Raw genomic sequence first — 13,984 nt, 5'->3', positions numbered from 1 at the left:
GGTAGCCCGGGGACGTCGCCAATAAGGTAAGGAGTTTTATGGGTCTTTTAAATCGATTTTTTAAATGTTTTAATAGCTCGGTGGGAGACCAACTCCGCTCTGCTGCGAGGGTATGGAAATTTGCCTGCTCCGCCTACTTCCCGGAACGCGAAACAGTCAAAATTCCGCACATTACGTGGGCGGAACAGAGTAGTCCGCCCACCATTAATATTTTTGTGAATTTTGCATTATGCTTGTTATTTGAAATTACCAAAATTACACCATTACACCATGTGGTATAATTCCACGGCTTTGTGGTAGAATTTTAACGCAGGGGCACAGAAACAACACAATGACCACAACACAAGAGGCTTGATGCACTCATTTATTTAGCACAAAAATTGATCCTTGCATACAAATTGGATGTGAGAATGCATTTTGACCTAAAACTTAGCTCCACTTGGAGATTTAGCATTTTGCTTAATTGTATGGATTTTTTGTAGGATTTAGCATAATTGTGTAAAAACACATCTTTCCCACAGACCTATTTCTGACATCATTTTTATTAAACTTAGCCAGTTTTCAAAGCTGGCATAGGTTTAATAATTGCATTTGCAAAGTTGATTTAAAAAAACTGTAGCAACTGTAGCCACTGTATAGTCCAAAATCAATCAATCACCCGTTTGATAAGCACTACTACTCACCCATAAGGGTCTCAAGGCGCTGGGGAGGGGGGGTTTCTCAGGTACAAGTCCATCAAGGAGGGGGTCTGTCAAGGAACCAGGTTTTGAGGTTTCTTGTGAAGATGGGGAGAGATGTTGTCTGTCTGAGGTGGAGAGGGAGGCTCTGACTGCGAGGAAAAAGAAGGAGCGGCCGCCTGATCTGGTCTTTCTAGTGTGGGGGACCACGGCGTAGGAGAGTTGGGCTGAACTTTGGGGTGTGTGGAATTTGAGTTGGCTGTTCAGGTATGCTGGTCCGGTGTCGTGAGGGCATTGTTAGCGTGGGTGAGCATCTTGAAGGTGACTCTAGCTTCGATGGGGAGCCAGTCAGTGGAGTGTGCACAGATGCTGGGTGATGTGGCAGTGTCTTGGCAGGTTCAGGACCAGTCTTGCAGCTGCGTTCTGGATGTTCTGTAGCTTGCGTGTGAGGTTTTTGTTTATTCCGGCGTAGAGTACGTTGCCGTAGTCGAGTCTGCTGGTGATCAGGGCGTGAGTGACAGTCTTTCTGTGTACGAGTGAGATCCATTTGAAGGTCCTGCGTAGGAGGACTAGGGTGTGGAAGCAGGAGGACGAAACTGGGTGTATCTGGCGGTTTAAATTTGGAGTCCAGGATGATTCCCAGGTTGCGTGCATGGTCCATGGCGGGAGGACTTCCGAGGGCGGGGGGCCAACAGGTGTCGTTCCAGGCATCGGGGTGTGGGCCCATGATGAGTACTTCTGTTTTGTTGGTGTTTAATTGTAGAAAGATGTTTTTCACCCATTTGGCGATGGCTTCCATGCCTTCTCAAAAATTGTGTCTGGCGATGTTGGGCTCGTTGGAAAGGGAGAGGAGGAGTTGGTTGTCATCTGCGTATGACACAATGTTGAGTCTGTAGGTTCTGACAATGGGGGCGAGCGGAGCCATATTGACGTTGAAGAGCGTAGGACTGAAGGATGACCCCTGGTGGTCTCGGCATGTGGTTGGTGTAGGGTCTGAGAGGAAAGTGGGGAGTCTGACCCGCTACGTTCTGCCGGAGAGGAAGGAGTGGATGCAGTCGAGGCCTTGTCTTGAATCCCTGCCTCGTAGAGTCTGCATATTGGAGTGAGGTGAGAGACTGTGTCAAACACAGCTGAGAGATCGAGGAGGATGAGGGCTGCTGTTTCTCCTTTGTCCAGTAGGGTGCAGATGTCATTTGTTGCGGCGAGGAGGGCGGTTTCAGTGCCTTGGTTTTTTCTGTAGCCGGATTGAGAGAAGTCGAGGATGTTGCGCTCTTCGATGAATGTGGCGAGTTGGCTGTTGATGGCTATCTCGATGAGTTTTGCTGGGACTCTCACCAGTTTACCTGTATCATCCCACCATTACTACCTCTTTGTTTTTACATCACAACATTTCTCCCATTGACAAGGCAAAAATCCCCCATGCTCCAAACTTCTTTCAATTCATCCCACTCGCCACCAGAGGCACTACTAAAATCACCCTTCACTCTCTTCAAGCTTCGCCATTCTGTCATATGAATTTTAACTCTAAAATGCAACAGCCCTCCACTTTTTAGTCACTCCTCTACCACTCCACTACATCTATGATATGCAGTTTCCTGTACACCACCACCCACCCTACTTTATCCTCAATCCTCCAGCCTCATCCTCATCCTGGCCTTCCTTCCTGTTAATACTACTGCCTTATTTCCTTCTCTGGTGGGCCGATGTCCTATCTCGAGCCTGTAACACACAGACCTGCTCCAAATAACCCATCTCCAGCTGAACACTAACCTGTATCTATAGATTGTAGCATCTTTACAGCACCAACACTCTCACAGCAAACATGCCCTTGTAGCTACAGTCTGCCAGCCCAGCACTACCTTTCTCCTCAGTACATCTTCTCACAGTTCTTTCCTGTTGTATCCTTTTCAAAACACCACTTTCAAAATAGATCCTCTTCTGCTTTGACTCACTGTGACTCCTTCAATGTCTCTGTTAAATGCTGCATCCTCACAGCTCCTTGCCCTAGTTTCACACATAACCCACTTCCCACAACAACCATCATCTGTCTTCCTCCAAAAACATAGAAACAACCATTTGGCACTATAGCTTCCTTTCCTATTCTGATGGCTCTGTGCAAAAACACTAACCTCTCTTCCCCAACCCACTTTCTTTTTTGTGTTCCTTTTAATCTCCCTTCATTTTTTACCTTCCACCCATTCTAAAGCCGACTACTGCAGTCCCCACCTACCCCTCACCTCTGTCTACATCAAACATAAGCACTCTGAATACTCTACCCCTGACATAACTAAAACCAGACTCGACACCTGGCCATAAATCCCCATCCCACTTTGATACTATGCCTTCCCTATTGCACAAACTCCCATAAATATGCTCTACAGAAACAACCACTCACACCTCCCCGTCACCATATCTCTGCTATAGGTATCCAAAACTCCATTTGTTCTGAAACTAACAGCCGTTTCTTCTGACACCACCACATTTTATCTTTTCTGTCTTCCAAACTATGGAGCTGATTATGATGGTGGTCGGACTTACATCTGTCCGCCATCATATTGGGGATCGGACTGCCTGACAAGCTGACTGCGGTCCCGCACCCTTACTAGGCAGTCGCAAAGTGTATTTTTTGTTTTGCGGCATCTGCTGCTGGCTGCAGCACACGCTGCAGTCCAAAAAACACACATTGTTCATATGCCTGCATGGTGCCTGGTATATGGTGCAGGATTTGTAGTGGGGCACCATAGAGACCCCCCCAAAACCCAACACTGAGGGTTATAGGGAAAGGAGGTCCTGTTACTGGCCCCAAATGTCACTTTCCGCCACCCTTCAAATGGCGGGTAAAGGACATGAAACAGCTGGCGGGGAGATACATCATAATTCTTACAGCGGTGGCTGGCACGCCCCGCCACCATTGTAGGGATCAGAGTGATCTTTGATGGTCCAACAGGATCCTTGAGCTCATCCGATCCATGGCGGTTGGTTTCTCTGACACCACCCCTCCGCCCGCCATCCTACAGTGGCAGGTGGAAAACATGCTTACGATGGGGGTGATACCTCCACCAACAGGCTATCGGTGGCTGTCTCACAGTCATTGTAATAGGGCTCCATGTCATGAAATGACCTCTGCTCATCTCTTATATTACACTTACAACAATCCCAGTGCAAATGAACCACCCTCAAACCAGAACATACAGATACTTTATCCCAACCAACTATAATTAAATATTCCCAGCTCCTGTTTCCTTCTTTCACATCCCATTCCCCAACTCTCTCTAGCTTGGTAAGCACTTACACCATTTCCCCCCATGTCTTTTTCTTCACATTACCCACACCTGCCTGAGCCAACTTCCTTTCAAAGTACTAATCTCCTGCATTTTCAAGCTTGTCCTCCAGTCTGTAGTCCCATACCATGCATGTCACAATTGCGATGATCCCTCTTTAGCCCAACTCCCTGCCAGTTGCAACTGCAACTAGACTCTGCTACCCACCGATGCTACCCCATTATTAAGTGTGACCTAGAAGCCAACTTCCCACTCTTTATCTACCCATCCCGTTTACCATTAGAGTCCCCCGTTGACCTGACCCGCCATTCCAATATCTTCATTTACTTACAACCACCGCACCACCACCTGTGAATGCACCCCCACTTTTGAAGTCTCACTGCTCGCCTTTTGATATGATCTCTACAAATACACATGCAGGCTTAAACACACCATACTCCCCCTTCCTTTCTTCTCACTGACCGTATTATAGGTCATTGGAAACTATCTAACCAACAGACAAATCAAAGTATAATGAAAGTGACCTCTTAGTTGTAAGAAACAAATACATCGTCAAAGATTAGAACACATATGCTATAAAAAGCACATCTACGCAGACCATAGTTAGACACAATACAGCCATATTACCAATGCAACACAACATAGGCATGGAGGGGCGTTGCAACAACCACATTTCCTTTTGGAACACCACCCATTAGAAATACCCTCAACATGTACATTTAGGAACCTCAAACTCACAGATTTCCCAGCAGAACACCTGTGGCCCACCCACAATGAATATCAATCATATAAGAGAACAGGATTGGCAGATGTTGTTAACACCCACTAAGAACATCCCAAGCACCATCCATTGGCATTATGAATAACAACCAGACTATACCTCACCAATAAGGGCATGGTGGAAGGTCAGATGGAAACTGTTCCTAATCAGCTGCATTCAAATTATATACAAGGTTTCTGGAAACTTGTTAATAGAGTGTTGTATAGGTGTATTTGGAGACAAAAAGATTGTTAGTACGAGTCCGTGGTACAGATCCTCAACAATACATTTTATTGTTATTTATGTAAATATCTTGTATTGTCTATGAACAAATTTCTTTTCTATCAATGGCAATATCTTAAATAACCAGATTTGTAAATGCTTTCAACTTTCATTAATCTGTATTTTATTTTCAGGGTCATCACTGGCTGTAACAATGCACAGGAGTTGCCTTCCTTTCTTTTTCTTGCTGATTGGTGTTGTCCTATGTCATTATTATGACTACGATGCTGGAGGATACCATGGATACCATACAGCAGGAGAAGACTACTCCTACTCAAGTTTATTTTTTGGAGGATATTCTTCTGCAGTCTGTGCACCTGAGTGCAATTGCCCAGCAAATTATCCCTCTGCCATGTATTGTGACGATCTCAAGCTAAAGAGTATTCCAAGTATTCCTGCTGGAATAAAATACCTCTACCTCAGGCACAACATGATTGAGGGAATAGAAGATAATGCATTTGATAATGTAACTGACTTGAAATGGTTGATCCTGGACTACAATCACTTGTCGAATAGTAAAATTAAGAAAGGTGCTTTCTCGAAGCTGAAGTTTCTAGAAAAATTGCACATGAACTACAACAATCTAACCGAGCCTATTGGGCCACTCCCGAAATCCATGGACGACCTCCAGCTAACCCATAACAAAATTAGCAAAATAACACCTAACGTCTTAGAAGGCCTGGTGAACTTGACTGTTCTCCATTTGCACTATAATTCACTAAAGGAGGATTCGATTTCTGGTGCATTTAAAGGTCTAAACTCCCTATTGTACCTTGACTTGAGCTTCAATGAACTTAAAAAGTTGCCAAGAGGACTTCCGCCTTCAATAAACATGCTCTATTTTGACAACAACAAGATCACCAATATTCCTGATGAATACTTCCAAGGCTTTAAAGGTCTACAATACCTACGTCTGTCTCACAACAAGCTAACTGATTCTGGTGTGCCTGGAAATGCTTTCAACATCTCTACACTCCTCGAGCTGGATTTGTCTTTTAATGAGCTGGGCAGCATTCCTGCTGTCAACGAAGGCCTAGAAAACCTTTACCTACAGGTCAACAAAATTCAGAGTAAGTGCACTGTGAATATAGAATTGTTGTTAAGCGTTTAATGACGGTAAGGCAAACTAGAAGGTTATTATACTCCTGCTTACATTGTGCTTAATTATGATGCTGGAGATGGAATTAACTAGCTTCAAGAATTGAAATGTTTTGTACGAAAATATTCACAAAATGATTCTACAATAGGAAGTATAGCAATGGTATTTACTTTTCCCTAATCTAACTGAACACTACGACTTGGTACTATGGCTTGAACACAGCTTGCAGAGTGTAGGCGTTCCAAAATTATAATGTACTGAATCATTCATTCAAACATTAATTTTACCCCGACGCCATGAATTTCTATTTTTGTACCCGGAATCTGGAGTAGCCATGCTTACCAGGAACTATGGTCTAATTGGGTTCCAGGGATGTATTCGCTCACATTAACTATTGCTCTGAGCAGAGTAAAACGGTTCCCTAATAATTATGTATACAGAAATCAAACCTGCAGCATTCTCACATGATGACCCATTGTGTTCTGCAGGCGTACAAAGGAGAATTTTGAAGCAGCAATTGAAAAGTGATGGATGTGTTTAGAAGAATACACAATTAACACTTCAATCCCACTAAAAGAGTATTTGCTTCTGAGCCCCTTTAGTTAGTGTGAATGTGCAGATTGCAATATAAAAACAAATATGTACATGTACGTTTTTTGACAAATAAGGCCCTTCACCAAATTACTAGCCTAGCTCAAATAACATAGAATGTTAGAGACATTTGGCCGTGCTTTCAGGGTTCTATTCAGCAGTTTTAAAGCTCTGAAAACTAAATTAAAAATATAGAGCCAGATGTAAGAAGGTAAGCGTTTACGATTACCATATAGCAAATTTCTACAATTTACTTTTTGGTAATCGCAAAGAGCAATGTACAAATGTTTGTTTAACACATTTTATGATTCCCAGTGGATCGCAAATAACCCTACCTCATGAATATTAATGAGGTAGGTCTAGGTTTGCAACCCATTGGGACTCACAAAAAATCACAGGGATGGTGGTATGCTGGGGGGGTAAGCAGACCACCATGTCTGTGATTGGTTTTCAATAGAGCATTTTTTTAAAATGCAGCTAGTTTTCCTTAAAGGAAAATGGGATGCATTTCAAAAGAGAAATGAAAAGTTTTCTTTCCATTTTTTAGCAGTAGGTAATGGTGTGTGGGACAACTGCCTGCTCTTAAAATGATCTTTTATAAATATTCACAAATGGGAAAGGGTCCCTTTTGTGAATTGGTTTCCTCCCACTTGAAGTTGGAGGTAAAATGCAAATGTTTTGCGACCTCATTTCGGTGGCAAAACATTTACACACACTACTGCGATTTGGTATTAGGAAGGGATACCCTCAACAAGCCCCTTCCTAATACCAAATGGCAAACCCAATTTGCAATTTAGTAACAGATTGCCAAATCGCAAATTGGGTCAACCGTTTGCATTCCCAAATGACTTGATTCTGTGAATCGGGCTGTTTACCAATGAAAAAATGCTTTGTACATCTGGCCTACAGACTTTTAGATTTCCAAATGTTATGCCTTAAGGTAATTCACGTACTGTGAATTGTTCACTGGCAAAATATTTAGCTCCCCTTTCATGATGTATTACAAGAAAACATATTCCCAAAATATAAATGAAACAAAGGAAAACAACTTGTGTTATAAGCTCAGGAGGACAATAGGCACCCACCAGTTGAGAGAAGGCCCCCAAATAATCCTTATGGGCTTCGTAGTCCAAACCCAGGTTTAAAGCTGCTTCTTTTGTCTGGGTGGGCACCTAATATGCACCTAATATGAATTTGTTTTTCTGTAAATATTATAATTTCAGGATTGAAAAGTAATCTGTTTTATGGTCTCTCCTTTGTTTTTTTGTTGGTGAAGGAGCATTTTAAAAGTCTTATTGGGGTTCATGAATCCATGTGGCTTCCTTACTTGCAAGACGAAACATTGTATTTCTGTTGCTGATCAGCTGCTTTGTTGCATCACATAGTTTTTATGTGGAAACTTCAATCTGTGTGGAATAGATAATTTATCAGAGTAAGTCTTATCAAAACATATAACTATTTGGCCCTGATAATGACAATATTGTTCAAATACAATTGTCAAAATAATAGCTTTTCAGCACACAATCTATACTACTATTATAAAGAGAGAACTGTGTCGTTTGAGCCAGGTAAACTCAAAAACTACACCACCAATCCAAACACCCAATACATCTTTGAAAACGTCAGGGCAAGCAGATGGACATAGGCTACATAAAAAAAACAAAATATGCGTTGTTAAAAAAATGTACGATTAAAAAAAAGGAGTCCCTTGGAAGTAGCGCCGGCCGCGATGTGCGTGCTGACATCAGGAGCGCGGGGAGGAGCGGCGTACAGGAGCGTGAGGAGGAGCTGCGGACATGAGCGCGGGGAGGAGCGGCGGACAGGCGGGGAGGAGCGGTGAGGAGCGGCGGACAGGCAGGGAGGAGCGGCAGACAGGCGAGGAGGAGCGGTGAGGAGCAGTGAACTCAGGAGCACGGGGAGGAGCGGCGGCTAAGGTAGGTGAAGCCGCCACAGGTGCGCTCCGGGGGACCCACGGACAACGTCGGGGCGGGCGGGGGTCCTGAAGCCTGATTGCTCCCAAGCCTTTTGCTCCCAGACAACGTCGGGACGGGCTGCTAGTTATAAATATTTGTCCATTGGTGCATCAGAAGAATATCTGTCAATGTTCTGATCTGCCTGAAAAGATACATCCACTCTGATGTAAGTGAGTTACATCTTCATTAGTTCCATGTGACTCATACACTCACTGATACTGTGTAGAATATACGTAAACCTGATGCTCTAGGGGGTCGCATGTAGATGTCACCTCTATTACTAACACATTTACCACAACCCAGCACTTGTCAACTTTACAATACAGAACAATCATACTACTGGCCTGAACTAGGATGCATGATAAATAACTGTCAAATACTGAGCACTGGGAAGGTCTGTAAAGGTTCCTTCTTGATTGCCTGAGGTAAGGACACTGCTCCTAATAGCAACTGTGTCGACTGTATTTACATGTGTACGTGAATTTTGGAGAGTCTCCTTCAAAGGGCCTCGTGTAGGAGAAAAAAATATGTGTAAAACATCTCCTTGGCAACCTTATAGATCTTAATTGAAGATTTAGAGTAATGCATAAGTAGATAAGCTATTCACAAAGCTAATACAGACATTAGGAAGAGAAAAGGCCAAAGAGGAAATCCAGAAGAAAATCCCCAAGAGAAATCTAACTGAACAAGTGTAAATATAAGGGACAAAAATAGCAGCAAGTTGGTGATAAAAGTGACAAAAAAGAAAGGAATTAGTTTATTGTGATGTATCCTTCACTCTTCATTGACTCATTAAAGATGAGTGTACAAAATGATAATTTTATTATGTAACTTAATACTGATACAGACATTTCAAACAAAAGGTTTGTAAAACATCATATGTCTTAAAATAGCACTGATTAGTTACAGAGTAAGATTAAACACACATGTATGTTACTAGACTCATCCAAGCCTATTACTTTAAACTAGAGGTGGGCCGAAAATTCTACTAAACCGGTGTTCGCATAATTGGAAAACTGAGTTCTGGCATAACTCCACCAACAGCCGCATGGCGGAGTATCTTTTCGCATGCCGCTCTCTAAAGCTAAGTTGGTGAGCCCCAGTGAGAATTTGCATCTCCAAGCACGGTTTTTGTACACTAGAATGGCCAGATTTCTCAATACGGTCAACATGGTTTTCACAAATTGGGATTATGAAGCATCTTGTTTCTGATTAATATTTTGATGAGTCAATTATTCCATAAACTACAACTACCGATTCCTCAAGAAGACTCTAGCAGCAAGAGCGAAAATTCCCTGTGTTGAATGGCTAATTTGATTGTCCAAATTGTATCATAATTAGATGACCTTGTGTAAGGATAGTAGACACTAAAGACAAATACAATGACATTATAAATTGTCTTTTATTACTTTAACAAATTACATAGAGAATGCTTAGTCTAAACTTGTTAAAATACCTTCTGATATCAGTTTACAAATTGCATTGTCCACTACACTGAGGGAACTCGTTGCAATTGTTTCAGAAAAATATGACACTTTTTTTATAAAATGTTCTTTGCTTCCAGTTTAGATGTTTTCACTCAACAGCAATTCCCTTAAGCCCATACCTAATATTGATTAAATTACTTTTTCTTTCGAATTACAGAAAAACCTGGCACTCAGATATTCAAGAGTAAAACTCGTGTTTATTTGCATAGTCCTAATTGAATGGCCTGCACTGAAACACATTTAGGAAAAACACCTTCCATTACAAGTTTTAAAACTTTATAGTTTTGAAATTAAATCCAGTACCAGAGGAACACAGCTACGCAGAGCACTTCTAAGTATGTTTTTTAATAAAGACATTTAATAAGTAAGCTATTGATAAGCCTACAGAGTTTAAACGACATAGCCCATTATTTGAAGAACAGACATTTGTTGTGTCAATACCTAAATGATCTCTCTAACTCAAAGTACTGCTATAAGGCATGCTGATGAATCTATATTGCTTTGTAGTTTCCAGCTTCTCATTATGTAAGTGACAAGAATGCACATGCTTTGTCTCTCCAAATACCATCACTTTGGTCTTACATTTATATTCAGATGGGTTTCTCTTAGCATAATTATGCAGTACAAAGAGATGATTTTGTGGGTCTGTAGTATTATGATCAAGAATAACTAGATAGTCTGCCTACATCAATACATTTAAATATTTATCAAGATTTGTGAAGGAAAGTCACTCATCCTTCTTAAATATTGGTTCACTCAGAGATCCTCTCTGAAAATGTGGGATTTTAGCCACAGTTGTCATGTACTGAGGAAGTAGTGAGAAAATGTAGGCCTATCTTACAGGATCTTTTTTGATTAAAGCATTAGGGAGTTCATGAAGACCTGCAGAGTAACTAGCCTTAAGTGACCAAATAATAGATATTTTGCTAACCAAATTCAAATCTTAATTGAAACTAGAAAGATTAAGGGAGAGTGATACAACTCAGTAAGGTATTTAGACCAGATTTCCTCACTGAAATTAGGAGAATTCTGCAAACCTTTCTCGTTACATCCCCATTTAGCCGACAAGCAGCATACTGTTTATTGAAAGATTTAGATGTATTTTGCTTCTTCTTTCTCAAAATTACCATAATATACACTTATAAATAATCTTTGTATTATGCTAATATGCTAGGATCATATTTGGATCATCTTCAATATCTTTTTTAATTGTTTAGGAACCATATAACAGCCGTTATCAAATCATCCATTGGAATTGGTAGTTAGCAAAATATATTTTCAGACCATTACTATAGTTTTTATTTTTTAGTTTGCTGCATGTAAATATCAGTTGGGGTGACAATAGCAGAAGGGATTAATTGCTGCACATTTGTAATTCCTTCACAAAATTCCTAGCATTCAGGGAGGGGTAGCTTTTTATTTATTCCTTATGAAATTAATTCAATCTTTAGGTAGCTATCTAAAGTTTCATAAGAGCAGCAACATCCACAGCCACTGGAAGATGATCACTGCCTTTCCAAGTGAGAAATGTTATTTGATAGCATTTATTAATGCTATTTTCAGGCAGAAACCTCAGGCCACCATCTTGGAAAGTATAATTCATAAAGCTTGACCAAACTCCTTTCCTCTAACTCATCTTGTCAGCATAGCATATTAAGAAGAAGCCCAAGCTTGACATCTTTTTCAAATGCAGACCTCTTTTCTTTTGATGGTTCTCGTCTAAAGTTAAGCTAATACTAAAGCATCACTCCACTTGATTGTGTTCCTGCTGCATAGTTCCTGAATGCGCTGTGATGGACGTGGCCCTCTCTGCAGGACCACCCCCTAAACATTTTACCTTTACCCCTCCTATTTAAGCTATATTAATTTTTGCTGGGCTTAGGAGTCCTGGCACTTTACCACTGCTATCTAGTACTTACATGCTTGTGCCCACTCTCAAACAACATGTTAAAGTTAGCATAAACCTGATTGGCATATTTACTTTATTAATAAGTACTTAAAGTGGTATACAATATGCCCAGGGCCGGTAAATACAATTTTAATAGTGGGTTCCACCTATTTAAGTAGTCCCTAAAAACATGTCTCAGGTCGGCCATTGCAGCGCGCTATCAGTTTTAAACTGCCAATTAGATTTGACAAAATATCCCACTTTGCCAAGCCGAAACTCCCCTTTTATTATCCATGCCATCCCTAAGGTAGGTCCTAGGCAGCCCATAGGGCAGGATGAATAGTAATTAAAATGTTGGACATGTACTTTAAAAATGTACATGTCCTGCTAGAGAAACACTCCTAAATTTATTTGTTAATCCTGTTGTAAAGGATAACATTGGAATACCTGATTCCATTTAATAAGTGCTAACCTTTGATTGGCAGCTAGTAGGACTTTCGTGTTTGGTGTCAGATTCTTAGTTAGAACTTTAAAAATGCAATTTTTAGAGACTTGATATTTTCCTGCTCGAACTATGTGATTCCTGCAGACTGTTCCTGGATCATATGACTGGGTGTAGTTGGCAGTTGGACTTTGTTTATTCTTCCCAGACAGCCACAATAGAGGGATCAAGTGTGCCTGGATGGACCATCAATGGCATGATGGGGGCATAGCTGTGCGCAAGCCCACTTTCAAATCAGTAGACTGTGTCCCGTTGTTGCACAAAGGATTTCACCCCACTTTATTGTGTGTATAGTCAAGCTGGAGAAAGGACAGGGGAGGCAGAAAATTCCAAGTACTCAAAAAGAAGATCTCTAGAAACTTGACCTACTTCAAAGAAGGCACCTGTATTAAAAAAATAGGACCCTCCAATCCACTGTTCAGTTCACTTTCTGGGCCTGTGGAAAGACTCTCAGAGGACTGCCTTTTGGCTGTGGCCTGCTCTGTACTTCATTAGGCCGCTTTGCTCCACCTGAAAGGACTGCTCTGCTGCCTGAAGCCTGCCTTGAATCCTCAGAGGCCTGCCCTGCTGCTTGTGTCCTGTTCCACTCCAGGAAACAAGGGCTACCAGAGTGCCTCCAAGGAGTAGTTAGCTGGCTTCCTAATCAGAGCCTAAGGACCCGAAAAGGCCTGAACAACTTAAACCTGCACCTAGACTCAGCCTGAGTGAGTCCCGACTTTCTGAGTAGTGCCTCTTCAATCCTGGACCCTGGGTAGTAGAGCTAAATGTGCCCAGATAGCAAATGTCCAACAGATTGTCAGTGTGATAACTATTGTACAAAATAAATAATTGAGAAATTAGAACAGTTAGCCATGCTCAAAAATTAGATTAATAATGGCTCATTCAGGTTTAGCAGGATTGCTGACATAGTTGAAAATCTTGGGTCGTCCCTTTATTTAAAAATACAATTCAGTTGATGCCTTAGGCTTGAAATGAAAATGTTCCTTCTCTAATACTCCCCGCTTGCTTCAAATAATGGGAATGTTTGTCTTGAATAAGCTGCCAAATGTTACTAACATAAATAGGATATTGCGGTAAAGACCATAAGCAGTTTGCACCCGCAGTGCAAGCAACATTCCCCGCCATTATCAACACTACTGACAGAGTATTAATGATACTGCTTGAGCTTTTGGCCGTTTCCAACTTCCTAGGCCACTGCAGGCACTTAAAAGAGACAATTAAGGGTGTCAATTTGCCATTTGGCTTGAGTCCTTCTTGTCTAATGGAAACACTAGGGTTGTTAATGGCGAGGAAGAAGTAAGAATATGGGCACCTTTGAATGTTCTGCAATGTTGAGTATTTTCCAGATAGTTTTAAAATTTCTGTATTCAATCATTACATTATCTACTATTAATGTTGAAAGTTGATTTGCAGAACTATGTAGTGTTCTAGTGGAGTGGTGTGG

At 41.4% G+C, this 13,984-nt stretch overlaps 1 protein-coding gene across 1 annotated transcript in view; it reads left to right on the top strand.

Moving 5' to 3' along the window:
- The window catches only part of LUM (lumican), a 99,614-nt gene that overhangs the window by 44,541 nt on the left and 41,089 nt on the right, over window positions 1-13,984 (top strand). Inside the window, exon 2 of the mRNA XM_086919557.1 lies at window positions 5,135-6,070. Within this exon, the coding sequence (XP_086775683.1) occupies window positions 5,155-6,070 (916 nt within the window). The 5' untranslated portion in view covers window positions 5,135-5,154. The remainder of the gene's footprint in view (window positions 1-5,134; window positions 6,071-13,984) is intronic.

Source organism: Lissotriton vulgaris, chromosome 1_1 (assembly GCF_964263255.1).
Source record: "Lissotriton vulgaris chromosome 1_1, aLisVul1.2, whole genome shotgun sequence".
Lineage (NCBI taxonomy): Eukaryota > Metazoa > Chordata > Amphibia > Caudata > Salamandridae > Lissotriton > Lissotriton vulgaris.
The sequence above is the reverse complement of the archived record's forward strand: the minus strand, read 5'-3'. Positions and strand labels throughout refer to the sequence as shown.